Source organism: Asterias rubens, chromosome 9 (genome assembly GCF_902459465.1).
Source record: "Asterias rubens chromosome 9, eAstRub1.3, whole genome shotgun sequence".
Classification (NCBI taxonomy): domain Eukaryota; kingdom Metazoa; phylum Echinodermata; class Asteroidea; order Forcipulatida; family Asteriidae; genus Asterias; species Asterias rubens.
In genome coordinates, this window is record NC_047070.1 from 4,586,659 (window position 1) to 4,606,699 (window position 20,041).

General features: G+C 38.0%; 2 protein-coding genes across 8 annotated transcripts in view; one reads left to right on the forward strand and one right to left on the reverse strand.

Moving 5' to 3' along the window:
* Nucleotides 1-1,882, reverse strand: part of LOC117294497 (transforming acidic coiled-coil-containing protein 3-like) — a 40,477-nt gene extending 38,595 nt beyond the window's left edge. For all 6 annotated transcript variants that reach the window (XM_033776934.1, XM_033776931.1, XM_033776933.1 and 3 more), the window contains exon 1: nucleotides 1,781-1,882. The gene's annotated coding sequence lies outside the window, so the exon portion shown is untranslated. The remainder of the gene's footprint in view (nucleotides 1-1,780) is intronic.
* Nucleotides 1,883-3,892: 2,010 nt separating this feature from the next.
* LOC117295177 (non-structural maintenance of chromosomes element 4 homolog A-like) lies at nucleotides 3,893-14,102 on the forward strand. Of its 2 annotated transcripts, XM_033777753.1 has the most exons (10): nucleotides 3,893-4,505; nucleotides 6,509-6,589; nucleotides 7,846-7,985; nucleotides 8,919-9,052; nucleotides 9,630-9,732; nucleotides 10,853-10,961; nucleotides 11,563-11,654; nucleotides 12,214-12,351; nucleotides 12,854-12,988; nucleotides 13,732-14,102. In XM_033777753.1, the coding sequence occupies exons 1-10, from the start codon at nucleotides 4,388-4,390 to the stop codon at nucleotides 13,768-13,770; spliced, it is 1,089 nt and encodes a 362-aa protein (XP_033633644.1). In that variant the 5' UTR covers nucleotides 3,893-4,387; the 3' UTR covers nucleotides 13,771-14,102. The 2 variants fall into 2 exon arrangements, with proteins under 2 accessions (XP_033633644.1, XP_033633645.1); XM_033777754.1 differs by lacking the exon at nucleotides 6,509-6,589.
* Nucleotides 14,103-20,041: the final 5,939 nt, after the last annotated feature.

The window sequence follows — 20,041 nt, forward strand, 5'->3', positions numbered from 1 at the left end:
ACAGAAATTAATGGCACAAATATGGCACAAATTTGCACTAATAAAACATGAAAGTCAAGAAAAATGTCAAACGTAACTTTTGACCACAAATTATAAATTGTCCCAATTTCTGATTGTCCCTTTTACATTCTAATGATTCTTTTTGAAACTGTTTTATATTTCTTTAATTTTGAAGATTATTTAAAAGCTTTGTCTTTTATCTACTGATAAATAACTTTACACTACAATGATTCCTTCTTCCCAAAACCTTTGGGAAAACTATTTTAAGATTTGATTTTGATTTCTGATAGTCCCTTTTACATTATAAAACATTTTATAAACTGTATCTGATTTCTTTAATTTTTAAAGATTCAAACTTTTGTATTGTTATAATAATAAATAACTCTATGAAAGCAATATAATTCTGGTTTGATTTTTTAAAACTTGGCTGACGTGGCTTTGGAAGGGTACACTACAAGGACAACAATACCTGATCAGAAAAAGACAATGCTTCAATTACACTTACACTACAGTCTGTCCAGCCTTGTGATCGCTATGATCATATCAATACACTGTCCCAACTCCAGAATTATCCCAACAAGGTGGGGCTGAACTTGATGGGTGTTTGGGACATTCCAACTCTACACGTACAGTGTAGGATTGCCTGAAATCCTGACGGTGATAAGGCAATGGGCTGCTAAATTCTGTAGTTACTTCTACTTCTACTTCGATACTTGGCATAGTCCTTCAGTCAGGATATAAACGCCAAGTCAGTCAGTCATGTATTGTTGTCATGATTGTCAGGCCAAAAGCCAAGTTTTCATCATCATTTTTGTTAGTTAAAATAGCCCAACATTAAATGGATTCTCTTCGATTCTGAGGAGTGAGGGAGTCAGAAGTGTTCATATATTTTGCCACATGACCATGCCCCCATGGTGACATTAAATGATTGATTATTTGGGACTAGTTTCTGATCCTCATCCTGTCGTAACTTTTTGTTTACTTCCAGTAAATTTCCTTTCTTTTCAGTATTCAGTTGAATTGAATTGAAGTTGAACTCTGAAATTCACTTCTCCTGGCCATGCTGGCAACCAACTGTACTGTACTGTACTTGTGTACAAAACCTAGTTGCGATAGTGTAACCCTCCTGCCGACGGCGCAGCAGGAGGGTTACGTTATCGCAACTATACAAAACCAAGCATTTTTGTTGATAATTTGAAAGAAAGGTGGGTTGCTTATTGATGCTGGAGATGTAAAACATTACATTGTTTTTAAAAAGTTGAAAACATTTACTTCACAATCACATGTTTGCATCCATTATCTGATTATGGGGGGACATGATTGATATGATTTAAAAAATTATAAAAACAAATAATTAATAAATAATCAACATTAAATTTGACAAAATGACAAGTTACAAATCACTGCATGTTTTAATTAAATAAATTGAACCTTAAATTTCATAAGAGTTTACCAGACGAAATAATAAACTCTAACCAACAAACAAATCAGGTTGTAAACGCCCAAAACAGTTGCATGCGTTTGTACACATTGAATTGCATTAGAAATAGACACTATACACTCGCACTGTAGTGTAAATAAAGTCTGCAAGTAAGTACAGCACATTCGATGATTCGTGTCTCATTGACATTACACGCAAAATATAACGGTCAGTCGGGTGCTTTTTGTAATTAACTTATGCAGGAAGCTTGGAACGGCGTCATTCAACACGAACAATTACACAATAGACACACAGATACACTTTCTTTTGAATGAACATGATTAAATGAGATATCCTCACCTTATTTTCGTAGGAAATCTGAAAAAGAAGTCGAAGGGTGTACGCTGGGCCACCAAAATATCGGGCAGACGTTTTCAAATCCATGACCGTTTTTGCGGCCGATTCTCCTATCCTTCTAACTGCGCACGCGTGCAATCTTATGTAAATTATTGGGTACCGGCGGCTTTGCTCATATAAACCGTTCTGTGATTGGTCAAATTAACTTTAGCTTGACTGATGGACTGAACATAAACATGTATGTTAAAAATTAAGAATTCTCTGATTTTTAATATACAATAAATTTCTTCTTGATGAAAATGTCAGCCTTTTATATGAACTACTCTTTTTTATTTATTTTGGTATGCTTCGATGCTTGCAAAGTAAATAACCCAATGGGTGCATACATTGACTTTTGGGATCTGAAAAAACTTCGTCACGATTTGCATTCGGAAATTCGGGGGGAAGTTTTGTTTTCTTCAAACAATTTCGACATGCATGGATTGCGCCTTGCAGGTTCTGAAGAGATCAGACGCGTGAGGAGACGGTGAAAGTCAAAAGTAATGCAAATTTGCTTTTTATTTTGTGGAAGTTCATCTTCTGACTTTGTTTTTGTTTCTATAGTCAAAAGGGGAATTGCTGCTCTCGGCCAAGTGTCACATGCTCTTGCCGCATTCTAGTATATTACGAACACTCAATGACCGCGTATGCCGGTCGTTCAGGACAATTCGACGCTATTTTAAAATTTAACTCGGCGAGAAATGTGATTGAGTCCACAATGTGACATGTCGCTCAATCTTAAGATGGCGCTGCGCTTTCTACGGAATGTTTTAGGCCAAAAACTGCTGACCAAAAATGCGCGCGCAATTTCAAGATTCTCGCAACTCAAAACAACACTGGAATGAAAACTTGAAGAATGGAGAGAGATAAGGGGCGTCTAGATGAGAAAATACCAAAGTTTTGTGTTGCTGTTTTGTTTTTGGTTTTGTTTTTCTTTCAAAAAAGGCATAGTAGGCCTACTCATCATGAACCTTCTTTCAAACTTATGGTTTCATGGTTTCTAAGGTTTTAATTTAATCCTCCACTATGATGGCTAATTGCTCTTTTGCTGCACTACGGTAGGGCCATCCCCCATGCGCAATTTTTGTTGCTCCAGGAATAAGTGCGAAATAATTGTCCTAGTGCTTTTTTCCTCTTTTTTTTCTTCTGAATCGATTCAAAAAGGGAACCCTTAACAAAAATATATTTTTGAGAGGATGGCAATTCAAAACATCAGTAAAATAGCTGTCATCAGTCAATTAATTTTGTGCGGGAGAAAAGGGGTGTCAATTAAATGTTTTGAGATTTTAGTTCCTTGAAGGTGCTCTATATAAGGCTGGTAAGTTGATCCAACAATAAGACTGATTTTGCAGACTTCAAAGTTAGCTAGCCACAAAGTGGCCCATTCTACTGGTGGGAATGGGAGCTAGAGAAGTTTTATATATTTTTCAACATCCAAACAACGCAAGCGCCAGTATTATTATAAAACAGTAAAATATAACAATGACTAGTCTTGTTTACATATGATCTAATGGGACGAGTGTGCTGTCTGCAGTATCCGTTGGCTTTTTTTCTGAACTAGAATTGCCAGCCTAAAAATGGTTCTGATTATTTTTTTAATGATTCCCTTTTTTGCACCGTTGGAAGAAAAAAATCCCCCGATTGAAAAGAACCATCTCGTATATAGTGAAGGAAACCAAACTAATCCGGAGCAATATCTGCGCATCCGCAATACGTACGCACACGATATAGCAATTAATTTGAGTGACCAGCCTCTTCTTTCAAAATTTCCAAGCAGGGTAAAATAACTTCAGGCAATCGAGTCATATTTTGCAGTAGTTTTTTTTTCCATTTTTTTTTCATCGGTAATTAGCACAACTCTACAGCTTTTTTATTTTATAATATGGTCGATTCGAAACAGAAAGAAGTGGATCCAAAATGGTCCAATGAGCTTCGGAATACACAGCCAGCCCATCTCTTCCAGATCCATCGCCCAATCATGTCCACGGGTCCCTCCCCATCAGCGCTCCCTATGTATGTAGTCCGCACCGTGCGGCTGCCTGATGGAGCGCCGGGCCGGCCCCCGGGGCCGATTAGCAGGCAACCATGGTCCTGCTGCCATTTTGCTTCCCAACAAAGCTATTAATTTGAAGTAGCCTCCGGGAATTATGGTTGATTAAAAACAAAAAATAAAATGTGAAAAGGACAGTGAAGTGACAAGCTCATGGAGCAAACACTGGCTTTCTGTGACCCGATGAAACTACATGTTTCGGATTGTTTTTGGTGTTGGAGAGTTGGCGATTTTGTGAAAATTGCTAGAAAGAGCAGTTTGCTCGGGAGCAATAAAAAGATTGCGCATTTTTTTGCGCGATCTCTTTACTGCACGACCTCTTCACTGCGCGATCTATACTGGGCTCATAAGTGCGGTGTTTTAAAATCGGCCTGTGTTTTATCTACGCGCGCTACACAAAATAATGGGAGTTTTTTTTAGTTGAGTAATGTGGTGATGGTGATGCTCAACAAAAGTTCTGAAAATTAAGACTTATTTGTGAAAAAAAAAATTGTCAGTTGAGCGTAGAATATCTTGGGAAGATGGCGAGCTCATCATCCAGCAATCCAGTGGCGGCCGATCCAAGGCAGGTTGCAGAGGAACACGAGAAAAGACGACAGTTGCGTCAAGATTATCGCAGTTTGATTGCAGAAACACAAAGTGAGTCCCGCGACCACCAATCAACATGATCAAATTGTGTGAATGTTTTGCCACTCACATTGGGTTGAACTGTGTGGGTTATGTTGGTGGTGCTTTTCTTTTAATTGTGATTATCTTTACAGGGAGGGGCAGCTGACCACCGTCATCACCAACACGCAACAGCATCCTTCTCCTTGCCTTGGACCCCCCCATGGCATCATGCCATGCCACGCCCCCAAAACATCCTTGTTATTTTTTTTTTACTTAATGTTTTTTCATAGAATCATTAAAGTCATTTTTCAAAATAAAGCTTTTGTCACTAACATGTGTTTTGATGAGTGGAATGTGAATAAACAGTTAACTCAGGTTTTAAAAAATCAGTTCTTATGTTATTTACAAATTTAAGAGTAGACCCCGACCTGAGAGGGCGCTGTTCGTGACGTCAATCGAGGCAGACTTTGCCTGTAAGGCGTAGAGTAAACACATTATTGCAAAGTACATGTACGGACCAAGTCGTGAGTTTGAACGTTTCAAAAAAAAAAAAAAAAAATGTTTCCCGGCAATGCCGACCAGGTGTATTGCTGCTGAATGCAGAAAAACACTTTTTGAAATGTACCAACTCACGACTTGGACGTACATGTACTTTGCACGTATGTTTACCATACGCATTGCAGGCAAAGTCTGCCTCGATTGACGTCACAAAAGGGGTAGGCGGAGTCAGCCCCCAAACAACTTTATATATTTTTTAAACATATAAATCGTGACAATCAATTACTATAAAAATTGTTTTATTGTTCGTAAGCATATACTCTTAAATGTTTGAAAGAAAAAAAAATTATATTTCCAGGTGACTCTAATCTTTGACAATGAATTTATGAGTTGTATTTAAATTATTATTGAATATTCCTTTTAAAAGTAAAATGACATCTTCGTCTGATGACTTTGTCATCATCAACCCCCCTCCCCTCACCCCCATTCGCCCAACCATGCATGGACTCACCTAATTTAACTATCAACATGTCATCAGCAAATGGTCCCCTAATCTTAATAATAATTAATGATAATAGTATAATACTGTTTTTTTTTAGAATTAGCAGACATTTAATTAAAATGACGACAATCATTTACAGTCATTTAAAAACAAAAATTCTTCATATTCCCGGATGATGATGGGATGGTTCCTTTTGGGTGTTTTAAATCAATCGCACAACATCGGTAAACAGTATTGTCCAAAGGCCCACACTTCGTGTATCACAACTTATAACAAACCTGTGAAAATTTAGGCTCAATCGGTCATCGGAGTCGGGAGAAAATAACGGGAAAACCCACCCTTGTTTCCACACGTTTCGCCGTATCATGACAAGTGTTTAAAATAAGTCCGTTATTCTCGATATCGAGGATTGATAATTGATTTTATGTTTTCTCAAAAAGTAAAGCATTTCATGGAAGAATATTTCAAGGGAAGTCTTTCACCATTACCTACTGTAAACCCTGTAGTGTAAGTTATTTGTAAATCTGTTAACTTTTAAAGGAACACGTTGCTTGGATCAGTCAAGTTGGTCTTTGGAAAGCATTTGTAACCGTTTTTTTATAAAATGCATATGGGTAGAGGTAGAAAGATGTTGTAAAAGTAGAATACAATGATCCACACAAACATGCCTCAAAAATTGCACGGTTTTTCTTTTACTCCCATAAATCGCCGACCGTGTTAGTTCGCACAATGCAATTTCGAGGCAAACTTGTGTGGGTCATTGTATGCTACTTATAAAACATCTTTCCAACCATGCATTTTATAAAAAACGGTTACAAACGCTTTTTATAGACCAACTCGTCCGATCCAAGGCAACGTGTTCCTTTAATTTTTGTTCTGTTCAGAAAGTGTCCAATGGCAACTGCTAAAACTAGTATGGAACCCTTTCTTTTGCTCCCTTTTTTGTTAACCAAGGCATCCCATAATTATTGTTGTTGGTACTTTACAATACTCATGATTGAATGTTTTTTACTCTCAATCTTTTTCTCTCCAGAGAACCGAGAAGAGCTAATCAGTCCAGACTCAAATGGATTAAGTGAGACTCTACGAAGAGCAGACAACCTGTTCACTCAAGGTAACCGCATCACTGAAGCCAAATTCCGTTTTGCAAAAGATGTTGCCGCTTCACACAAAATATGTCGAGAACAAGTCATAAACGTGATGTGTCGCGGTCGAGCAATTTAGCCAACTGGACTCAAGCTCTGGTATTTCTGATTGGCAGATTGTGGGTTCGAGTCCCTGCCTTGTGTCCTTTTAAAAGCAAGACATTTAAAAATCAGATTGGGTGTAAAACTTTGTGGAATGCACGAAAAAAAGAGCCCAGAGCACTTACCGCTAAGAGAAGGTGTTTGCTTCAGTGTTTGGCAGTGGCAGTGGTTGCTGAGTGCGCTAGTTACAGCACCATGAATATAGGTGCTACATAGATTGGTCTCATAATTTCAAAGATTTCAAAAAATTTTATCTTCAGTCGACACCTTAATGCCTTATCAGTGAATCTTGTTAAATGCACTGGACACTATTGGTAATTGTTCAAGATTAGTCTTCTCACTTGGTGTATCTCAACATGCATAAAATAACAAACCTGTGAAATTTGAACTCAATTGATCGTCGAAGTTGCGAGATAATAATGGAAGAAAAAACACCCTTGTCACACGCAGTTGTGTGCTTTCAGATGCTTGATTTCAGGACCTCAAAATCTCATTCTGAGGTCTCAAAATCAAATTCACATATTTTAGTTTCTCTCTCGAAAATACTATCAACAGCTTTCCATTGCTTGCTACCAAGTAAGTTTTTATGCTAATAATTATTTTGAGTAACAGTGTCCAGTGCCTTTAAACAATGATGTTTTTACCATCCAGTATAGTACCTTTAAAGGTAGTGGACACTATTGGTAATTGTCAAAGACTAGTCTTCACAGTTGGTGTATCTCAACATATGCATAAAATAACAAACCTGTGAAAATTTGAGCTCAATCGGTCATCGATTTTGCGAGATAATAATGAAAGAAAAAATCCTTGTGTCACGAAGTTGTGTGCTTTCTGATGCTTGATTTCGAGACCTCAAATTCTAAACTTGAGGTCTCGAAATCAAATTCATGGAAAATTACTTCTTTCTCGAAAACTATGGCACTTCAGAGGGAGCCGTTTCTCACAATGTTTTATACCATCAACCTCTCCCCATTACTCGTCACCAAGAAAGGTTTTATGCCAATAATTATTTTGAGTAATTACCAATAGTGTCCACTGGAATGTCCCTCCACCTAAAAATGTTTTGGTAGAATGGTGATTTATTTTATTTTTTGAAAAGTATTTTTTAAACTTTTCTTTTCAGTTGCAAAGATCAAATGTTCGAGGGAGGCAGCTTTAGACTCTGGTCTTATGCTACTTGTGTCCTCACTGGGTAAAGAACGAGCACAGAAACTTCACACAGATTTCAACACATTCGAGCCAACGGAGTTTGCTGAAAAATTGGTGAGCTTGGCCCCATTCACCTTTTTGAGATATGGTGAACACAACCTCGTTCCCCGTGGCTTATGATCTCACTGCACCATTTTGTTTCTTTCCTTTGCTTGACTGTTACCCCTGGCGACACTAAAATATCTATGTTGGGTATTTTAGTTCGTCCTATTGTTGATCCATTCTCTGTTAGAGACTACGCAGATTCCTGTCGGAAAGAAGCATCAAGTCATAGAGCAGTTGGCCCCCTCTCACTCTTGTTTCCTCTTTTTCAAACTGTATGCAGTTTAGGTTGGCCTTATAAAAACAAGATTCTAAGCATGCTGTTGGTACTTCATGTTCATTGATATGCATTCTGGTATTTGATTTTATATTTGCTGGTTGTTAATAATTTGTTTTATTGTTAAAGATTTCACAATTCAGACTTCAGCTGCGATGGATTGTTTCCTAACAAACTGACTCAAATAAAAAACTTAATGTGTACTATAACTACTAAGCACCTGATAAGCACCTAAATGTTTTCAACAAGTGTGATCGCACAGCAGTCACTTTTGGTTTTAGCTAATCAGCTTTAATATTCAGTGTTTCCCTTTCAGGGGTTAGTGGTGAGAGGTATCGATTTGGCACGCTGCCCATGGTAGCGAGGCTGTGGTGAACACTATCTCTGGTGCGATTTGGCGATCGTACTCAATAACTGTTTCGGTTGAATTTGCCATTGATTAATCACTGGCAATTGACAGAAACAGTTATTGGTAACGACTGCCAAAATGCTACCCTGAGTGCACTGTTTGGTTTGTGGCTATACAAGTATATGCAATCCAATGTATAAATGTGACCACCCTATCTCAAAAAGGATGATAGTGGAAAAAAAAGGGCTCCTTGTTTTCAAATTTTTCTGTAAATTTGTTTAATTTTTGTTGATGAGCAATCCATTGTTTCCCTCTTCAGATCACGTTTATGAGTGACAGGAGGATACGTAATGATCAGGGAGACAGGAATGCACCATTTCCAAAGGAGGGGTGGAGCAAATTAGGACAGACGGCCAAGTCATGTTTCAGACGGGCTCCAGCATTCCACTTTATGTAAGTGGATCACACCCAACTTAATTCTTATTGTATTAAATTTTCCAACATGTTTTTACCCGTCTTGATGTTCATGAATTTTTGAAGAAGTCCTTCATAGGTATTCTCTGAGTCTTGAGAAGTTGATTGTTCTCAAGATAACAACTAGTTCTTATAATGCGCATTTAGCAAGTAGCGTATCAATGCTCAATTATAAAGCAATATTTTGCCTCAGCAACTCTATGAAATTGGACCCTGATCATTGGGCCAATAACATTCCAGTAACCTTTCTCGGCTTCCTGTGAGTATATGGCTCCCGGGCTTCCTCGGCGCTCTTTTAGGCTTTTTCTAAACACAGTATCAACCTCTACCCTCGCAGCTACCCATTACTCTGCAGCACACTCCTAAACAGAAAAAAAATTGCACTCGTGCACACTTCATAATTCAGTTTAAATCTACCTTTTTCCAAAAATAATAACTTTTCTTCAATGCAATTGTACTTTTCACTCCATTCTGACAGACACGGTGCACTGTAATTGGCCATTGTGGTTATTTAGTTATTATTTGATGATTGGTTTTCTTTTTGCCTTGTTCTCAGTTTGGGATCTTTCGAAAGGGGGGAATGTCCAGCAAAGAAGAAAAAGCAGACTGCAAATCGGCAGAAGGAAAAGGACAGTGGCCCAGCAGTGGTACCCAAACAGGTATTCAACCCTCCTACTGTCTGACCTCTCAATATTATCTGCATTTGAATGATAGATGCACTATGTACATGTACAGGTATAACATATGCATACACAGTTAACCCTACTACTGTCTGACCTCTCAATACTATCTGCATTTGAATGATAGATGCACTATGTACATGTACAGGTATAACATATGCATACACAGTTAATTCTCCTATTGTCTGACCATTCAATATGCATTTGAATGATAGACGCACTCTGCCAACATGCAGTATGGCAACATGTGGTGAATGCATGCAAAGTACACAGTCAACCCTCCTACTGTTTGACCATTCAGTATCATACTGCATTTGAATGATAGATACACTACACCAGCCCTCAGCTGTGGTGAATGCATCTACACAGTACACAGTCAACCCTCCAACTGTCTGATCATTCAATATCGTCCATGGTGATTTTGAATGGTAGATGCACTATAACAGCCTGCAACAATGTTATATAGAAAGGTTTTGCGGTAACACCATAGTAATGACTATCTCTAATGAGTTGGGCTGGTTCTGAAAATAACCGTTGGTTTCAATTTGACATTTCGATCAATATGCTCTGATCGTCTTCTGCAACAATGTTGTCCTGTAGTGAATGCATACACAGTGCAAAAGTGAACCTACAATCCCAGCCAAAATGCTTTGGGCCACCCATTCCCAATGTGACAAGAAACATTCCCTGTCCCCTTCCCCCATGACAATAAACGTTCTCTCTCCTATCGCCTTGATGGGGAGCGCAGACCGCACAAAGAGAACAATGAGAACAAATATTGAAAGGGGCCGTGGTGCGGGGCCCAACGGGATACGGCTGGGATTGTAGTTAGTTCTGTACACAGTTGTACCACCATAACACAACCCATGCAATTGAATGGTCTCCTTACTTATAAGAAGAATAATAATAATCAAAGTCTAATATAGAAAAAAAATCTGCACTACAGTCAGCTGAGCTCCCAAGTGCATGCCCAGCTCGTGATATCTAGTACGATAGTTAATAGTTACTATTAAAAAAAATGCTCTGTGGTCAAATTCCCATGTCCAATATTTTGGTTGGTATCTCACAAAGCTCCTATTGTTTTGAACCCGTTTCTTAGCTGGTATCCATGGAAAAGAGTCACCAAGAGGTCACTACGGAGGAAGTGGAGAGAATGCTTGGAATTCTACACCAGGTCACGAGTTTTAACCAAGATGACCCGTCCAATGGTAATGATACAGTTTACATGTCTCTCCAACTTCATTCATTCATTCATACCTTGACAGGCGTAATATTCTTCCTACTTGAGTCGATTTCCGATTTTTTAGCTCTTGGAAAATCTTTAAAAATTGTGACCTAAAGGCACTGGACACCTTTGGTAGTTGTCAAAGACACGTCTTCTCACTCGGTGTATCTCATGCGACTTTTGGCTGAATTCAGACTGGTGATGTCGGCCTGGTGAAGAAAATCAGGCAATATTTTTGTCCACAAATGAAGAAATCCTGCTCAATGGTCTACCGCTCTAGTGCTTTGGATACTGTTTCAAAAAGCTCCTTGGAATCTATCACCCCAAATGGTAGAAATTGTATCATTTCAACATACCTTTGAATTTGTATCCAAGTTTCAGACTGTTTCATTAGTAATGACTCTCACCCCTGTTTTACGCTACCAATTAGTTTGAGCAATTACTAATAGTATCCAGTAAAAGCCTTTAAAGCCTACACAATTTGTACATGTAGCCCTTGTACTCAATTAAATATTCCTACTTTTTTCCAAGGGCTAAATTGACTCTGTCTTAATTTCTTTTTGTGAAAACACTCTCGACTGCAGTGGATCCTGTTTCGCTGTTTGAGTTTGTCATCAACCCACATTCCTTCAGTCAGACCGTGGAGAATATATTCCATCTCTCCTTTTTAGTCAAGGTAAGAGTTATGTAAATGCAAAAGTTGTTAATGGCCTGACATTTTGACCCAAGCAAAGTCTTTCTCCAAGGCCAAATGACAACACAACAATCATGAACAGGTTTATAAATGTTCACAAATTTACCACTTATTTTATGTCTGATTTCCTATTGTTTTCTTGCTCTCAGAAAAATCAGAATAATTGTATTTGAACGTTTCTGAATTACCAGCCCAGTTCCATCACAGCACCATGTAAAGGTTTTCAAGGTGCTGTGGTGCAATATGCAGCCAATCAAACCAGGAACACGGGGCTAACCCCTTCTCTTATACGATAATTGCACTGGGTTATTTAACTTGCGTTACACAACACACAGGACCAATGGCTTTACGTCTTCCCCGAAAGAACGCAGACAAAAATGCTTAGCTTAAGGACACAAGTGTCATGACTGGCACTCAAACCTACACTCTACTGATCAGAAACACCAGAGTTTGAATCTTGTTCCCTTATTATCCGCTTGGCCACGACACCCCATTTTTCTGAAACTTACTTATATCATCAGATGATTTTATTTGCTAACAGGACGGCCATGCCGAATTGAAGTTAGACCCCGACTGGCTCCCGATTATCATTCCCAAAATGCCTTACATGGAAGGACAAACAAAGGAGCGAGTCGACCGAAAACAGATCATGATGACTCTGCACATGACACAGTGGAAGGTTAGTGACAAGTCAACATCGTTCCCAGAGTGTCCTGGGCCCAATTTCATAAAGTATGTAAGCACAAAACCTGCTAAGCACAGACAAATCTTGCTTAGCAAAAACAGCTAGGTTACCAGCCCACATATTCCATAAAGTTTACATTGTTGCAACTGGTGCCCTACTAGTTTTTTGACTCTACACTGTGTTATGTCAAGTGGGAATTATCTACACTTAAACAACTTTCAAACAAAAAAATCTCTTTTGAAGAACTTTGTTGGCTTCCAAGTAGTTGTATGTAGCTTCTTTAAAGTCCAGTTCACACCATTACGGGCCTCGAGTTACATGGCTGCCATGGCCTAAGTTTCCTACATGTCTTGGCCTTGGTGCCCCTTCAAAAATTTACCAGAGACTTTAACAATTTCCAATGAAAGTGCCCTTATGGCCTGACCCTCTCCAGGATAAAATTCCAAGCCTGATATTTTTTTGTTTTCAATCATGTTTTCTTGTTAAATTTTTCTAGGAAATCATTGAAGTGTTTGAGATTCGGGAACCTTTGATTCCGACGAGAGCTGAACCAAGTGAAGGGGTCAATGGTATACAGAGGGGCGTCGAAGAAATGGAGATCCCAAACGGACAACCACAACGGAAGAAAAAGGTACAGAGAGTACTGAATGTTTATTTTAACCCTCCTACTGTGTGACCATTTAATCTCACCCACTGTGGTTTTGATAGATAAACTAAGCCAGTCTGCAATAGTATAACATGTGGTGAATGCAATATATGTAGCACACAAGTCAACCCTCCTACTCTTTGACCATTAAATATCACCCACTCTGGTTTTGATTGATGGATAAACTAAGGCAGCCTGCAATACAATATCATGTAGTGCATTCATCTACACACTACACAGTTAACCCTCCTACTGTCTGACCATTCAATATGATCCACCGGGTCTTAGTAGATAGATCGGTAAGCCACCTGCAATATGATATCATGTGCTGAATGCATCTACACAACACACAGTGAGTTAGTTCTGTGCACAGTTGTTCCACCTACACAACCCCTGCAGTTGCATGCTTTTGATTGGTTGGTCAACTCGCTGAAAATGGACGAAAAGAAGGAGGACTTTTAAGGGTACACTTAGTATACTTTGGCATACAACAAGCTGTTTCCGCTTATAGACTCCTTGCACTGGCTCCCATCGCCAAGGCCAAACAATTGACAGTCGATGATAGGTCTCCATTGACCTCAGTGAGGGCGCTCTTTGGGCTTGTGACGTCATATGCAAGGGGTCTATTAGGGGTCAGAAAAATTAACTTTGCAGTGCCAGAAACATTTCCAAGAATGACACCTTTTATTTTATTTCTAGATTCACTTTGATATTTTCTTGTTTAACAGGCTCGAGGATCACGGGGACCAACCAAGCCAAGCAGTTGATGATCAATTGATGTTGTTGCACAGAACTTGCCTTACGACGTGGAGTAGTTTATGTGTCTTTTTTTTAACCAAATGCTGAGTTTAGGCGGTAAAAACTGTTGACTATACTGACGTTTGCGCCAAAAAGTACTGTTGAGTGATTCATCTTTTTGAACTGAACACGTTTTGTAATTGTCAAAGAGCAGTACTCTAATGTTACTTCAGAGGGAGCCGTTTCTCACAATTTTTCATACAGTCAGCAGCTCTATGTTGCTCATAACCAAGTTAGTTTTTATGCTAACAAAAATCGAGTATAACTACCAAACGTGTCCAATGCCTTTATAGTTATTTATACAGGATTGGTAAGGATAAAAAACATCATTGTTTCATTTCGAACTGAAAGCTTACTGATTACTGCGTTCATACTTGTGAAATATTTCCCTCTGAATTGAAGTCATTTAAAGGAACACGTTGCCTTGGATCGGTCGAGTTGTTCTTTGAAAAACATTTGTAACCGTTTGTTATAAAATGCATATGATTAGAAAGATATTTTAAAAGTAGAATATCATGATCCACACAAGAATCACTCGAAATTGCGTGGTTTTCCTTTTACCTCGTCAACTAACACGGTCGGCCATTTATGGGAGTCAAATTTTTGACTCCCATAAATGGCTGACCGTAAGTAAAAGGAAACCATGCAATTTTGAGGCAAATTTATGTGGATCATTGTATTCTACTTTTAAATCATCTTTCTAACCATATGCAATTTATAGCAAACGGTTACAAATGCTTTTCAAAGACCAACTCGACCGATCCAAGGCAACGTGTTCAAAAAACAGCTGACTTTTTCATTTCTTCATTTTATTGTGACCCACACCACAGTAAAATTCAAAATTTTCACTGGTTTGTTATTATGTTTGAGTCAGCTCTACCAACCCTGTGTTAGTGACCTTTAAATCTCAGACTGTTTGCTTCACTCTTGAAGGGAAATAGCTTCTTTATTAAATCCGACACTAATAAATCAAGAACAATTGTTAAAGACAGTGGACACTATTGGTAATTGTCAAAGACCAGTCTTCGCACTTGGTGTATCTCAACATATGCATGAAATAACAAACCTGTGAAAATTTGAGCTCAATTGGTCATTGAAGTTGCAAGATAATAATGAAAGAAAAAACACCCTTGTCACACGATGTTGTGTGCATTTAGATGGTTGATTTCGAGACCTCAAGTTCTAAACTTGAGGTCTCGAAATCAAATTCGTGGAAAATTACATCTTTCTCGAAAACTACGTCACTTCAGAGGGAGCTGTTTCTCACAATGTTTTATAATATCAACCCCTCCCCATTACTCGTTACCAAGTGAGGTTTTATGCTGATAATTATTTTGAGTAATTACCAAAAGTGTCCACTGCCTTTAAAGGATTTGGGTACCTTTTCAAAATGTCCAAAGATTTACATTAAACTTACAGGGTTTGAAGATAATGATAGTGGAAAGCTTCCCTTCAAATATTACTTACTGAGATCCTATAGTTTTTGAGGAATGAGTAAAACAATGTCATGAAAACACGTTTGTAAATGATTAAAATAATTTCCATGACATTGTTTTACTCATTTCCCAAAAACTACAGCACCTCAGCACGTAATATTTTCAGGGAAGCTTTCTACTATCATTATCTTCAAACTGTGTAAGTTAAGTTTAAATTCTTTCATTGTTGTCATTTGTACTTTTATTTTGTAACTTCTTACATTTTAATCACTGATCATTCATTTTGTTGTTATTATTGTGTTTATTAGTAAGTTTTGTGTAAAAAATGTATAATATGTGACCCTTTGTAGACATTTATCAGATATGTGATTAAAGGAACACATTGCCTTGGATTGGTCCAGTTGGTCCATGAAAAGCGTTTGAAACTGTTTGTTATAAAATGTATTTGGTTAGAAAGATTATGTAAAAGTAGAATATAATCATCCACACAAACGTGCCTCAAAATTTCGTGGTTTACCTTATACGTCAGAAACTAACACTGCAAGCCATTTTGTGGAGTCAAGTTTTTGACTCCATAAAATGGCCGACCGTGTAGTTCGCTAGGTAAAATGAAAACTGGCAATTTCGAGGCATATTTGTGTGGATCATTATATTCTACTTTTTAAATATCTTTTTAACCTTATCAATTTCATAAGAAACGGTTTCCAAATGCTTTTGATGGACCAACTTGACCGATCTAGGGCAACATGTTCCTTTAAACCATTCGTTTTAAAGGACTTGTGAAAATACCGAGTATACAGTGCTTTACATACACCGCAAATTTAACATTTATTTAACTTTCAACATGCTTTGAGCGTAGCATGCTCACAGCATAGCAACAGCCTTAGCAACATCGAAGCCACAGACGCAAAATTTAGAGTCATTGTGAGTCAATGTCCCACATGTAAAGGCCCGGTGCCACTGCAGCGATAACGAGAACGATAACGATCTCGACGCAAAGAGAACGCGTTCTATTGGTTGATTGCTCCATGCAGAATACGCACACGCTAATTCAACCAGTAGAATGCGTTCTCTTGGCGTCGTTATCGTTATCGTTCTCGTTATCGCTGCAGTGGGACCGGGCCTTAATGCAGTTTTGTGCGCTTTTTTATTTTGGTCACAAGGCTTTTACATACTTTGTCCATTTATTTGGATTTGACCATTGACCTGAAAGTTGATAGACAGTGTCCGTAACAGGTAGTTGCATCATTCCATAAAACAAGTTCTATTTAAATTTAATTCATTCATTGACTCGCGGGTCATCCTATGGTGGTTTCTTTTGATATTTTGATGGTTTTTTTTATCACATAGTTAGCAACAGTAGAATTAGTGATTCGTTCTCTTGTAAAATTTTGTACATTTACACTTTTTATAATCATATGACTATTTATCTTATTAAAAATTGATTAAAAACATTTTGACCGATATAAAACTTAACTTGTTCATTTCGTATTTGGTTGTCCTTGTAACACATAGAGCTATCTCTATGCCTATTAGTAATAAACTAGGCCTACACATTTATAATTGATTATAGTAAGAAGATTGATTGTTTTTAGTTCACAGTTTTGTTTTTTTGCGATTCATGCAAAATATTTGTTCATTGTGGCGTTTATTTTTTATTATTTTTTTTATTATTTGTTTGTTTGTGGTTTTTGGTCTTTTGTCAACACAAGTCGCACACTACACACTCAGGCCTCCCACACAGCACGCGTATAAATACTGGGGCGCGCGCGTAAAGCTTGGAATTTGGTGCATTGTGGTCTAGCTGGTATCCAAATTTGATCCATATATATCCCACAATGCACCTCGTTCAACAGTCTTTTAAAACATCTTTCCAACAATATGCATTTTATAACAAATGGTTACAAACGCTTTTTATAGACCCACTCGTCCGATCCAAGGCAACGTGTTCCTTTAATGTGTCAGCACTCTATACCAACTGAGCTATCTAGACCTATGTCGGTGTCCCTATTTTGTACATACATCGTTTTAAACTGTCGTGTAGCCAGGGATCATATATGACACAGTTGGTAGAAACGTCTACACGTTAATCTGGAGGTGGTTAGTTCGAGTCCCACTCTAGTCAATTTTGTTTTTCAACCCAAAATTGTTTTCTTTACAGGTCTAAAAGAGAAATGACAAGACAAGCACATAAGAAAATGAGATGATGGAAAACCTCTTTAGCTGTTTGTGTTCTGCTCAGATGTTGCCTAGCGACAAGGGATGCTCAGGTAATACTGCTCAGAATTATTATCACAACAAATCCTTATGTAAAAGATAAATCGAACATTGAAAGGGGCAGCAGTGTAGACCGACTCATGAGCAGGCCTGGAATTTCATGTTGGAAGGGCAAGGTCATTTGCATTTTGCAAAGGGCACTTCAGTGGGAAACTTTTGAAGGCACCAAGGCCAATACATGGGGCAATGGAGACCGATGGTCTCCGTAGCAAGCATGTTATTCCAGGCCTGAGTGCAGATGCTATAGGGAAGGTATTTTGATGGTGTTTATATAAAACCTTTGATCAAAGTTAATTGCATCAGAACAACCATGTCAAATCTGCATGTAGATCCTGCAAATATTACGAAAGTGCCCCATGCGAAAACTGTGCAATTTGGTCCATACATTCTCGTTATTTTAACCATGTCTGATGGTGTATACAAAAAAAAGTAAAATCTTATTCAAACTAGCTTATGTTGGCCAACTTACAAACGCTCGGAACAACTCAGAGTATCCATTTTTTTTATGGTCAGTTGGCCATATTATTTGAACCGGGAAATCTATTGTGCTGCATGCACAGGCTAGGCAGGCACCTATACCGTGCGATGCTTTGAATCCCTCATGAAAAAATATGGAGGGTACTTTAATCTCCCTTTCTGGGGGATATTGTGTAATTCCGGATTCCAGACCTTTTGTCCTTAATTTACAAATGATGGAGCAGGTTGCCATCACTGTATTTGGCTCAATGAGAGGTTGTCCGAATGGTAAATTATTAGTATTAGATTATCACCCTTAGCCTTGGCCAAGGTTTTGCGATTAAGAGTGAACTCATACCTTTTTTTTAAAACACAAAACAGAAGTAAGTTCATTATGTTTCCATAATAAAGCTGAGGGGGTGGAAAGTCTCGATTACCTACAGAGGTGAGGTAACCAATAATTATTTCTACTAGTTATTTGTTTTTCTTTGATTTTTTTATTATCTTGCAGTACTTTGATAACATCTTCTCCACATTGGGAGAGATTGAAAGAGAACAGGTGATGAGGAGGGTGACTCCAGGAATGCGGCCCCATTACAATGTGAGCATGAGGCGACCACGGACACATGTTTATGCCAGACTGCAACACTGTACTAATGAAACTCAATGCATGCATCAAGGACATTCACCAAAGAGCCACTGCAAACAAGATGATGCTTAATGCTGCAAAGCATTGGTTCTTCATTTTACATCAAAATTTTCACAACAGCCACTTCCAGTCATTTCCATCACGGTTGGTGATGTGAAACCACTCAACGAAAGCCAGAAATCTCTGTGCAGTCATGGATGAACATCTACATGTATCACCGAAGGCCCATGTCTCTACCCTATATGCCGCTCTTAAATTACTGTCATCCAAAGATGTTTTAAATTTAGAAAATAATGATCCACACAAATACACCTGGAAATTGTTTAGTTTTCCTTGGCCGTCTTGAACTAACATGATCTGCCATTTTGTTGAAGCAGTAGTTTGACTCCCCAAAATGGCAGACCATCATAGTTCACAAAGTACTTGGAAAACCTCACAGTTTTTAGGATCACTTCTTCCCTGACATGTAAACAATTCCGAGATTAAATTTTGAATAGTCTACCAACTAGTAGTTTCAAAACTAGCTAAACTTAAAACGTGGTTTTCTCGAAAAAGACATATTTTGCTGCTTTTTTGGCCCTTCGTGAAATTGCTGACAATATGATTGAAATTAGAAAATAATTTTCCACAAAAATATACCTGGAAATCGTTTGTATTTTCTTGTAACCCTCTTGAACTATAACACAACCTGCCATTTTTGTTGAAGCAAATTCATGACTCCTCAAAATGGCAGACTATTTTAGTGCACAGTATAAGTATTATGGAATTTTTGACTCCACAAAACACAAAGTAAAAGGAAAACCACACAGTTTTGAGGCACCTTGGTGTTGATAATTACACACAAATCTAAAAGCAATGTGTCTCTTAAAGAAGGTTTTGATGACTATGTGATTGAAATTGTTGAAATTTGAGATGTGATGAATTTTCAACAAGGTTTGATAAAAAGTACCGAGTTCGACTTTTTATTGTTGAATTATCCCCCATGCCTAAAGGGGACACGTCGCTTTCGAGTTGGGTGTTACTGTTTTGGGCTTTAGAAAGTGCTTGCTGTGAAATGGATATGGTTGAAAATATGTTTTAAAATAAATAAATAAATGATCCACAAGTAACATAGTCTGTCATTCTGTTGAAGCAAATTATGGACTCCTAAAAATGGCGGACTATTTTAGTTCACAAAGTAAAAAGAATTTTTGACTCCACAAAACACAAAGTATAAGGAAAACCACACAGATTTGACGCACCTTTTAGTGTTGATAATTATACACTACTTCCAAAACATGTTTCCAACCAAGGCCCTATTTCATAAAGCTGTTAGGCATGCAGAAAACACCTCTTGACAAATTTATTTGCTATGTTATTTTGGGTGGAAACCTGTTTCTGTTAAGCAATACTTTTCTGTGCTGAGCAAGTTGTTTTGCTTTT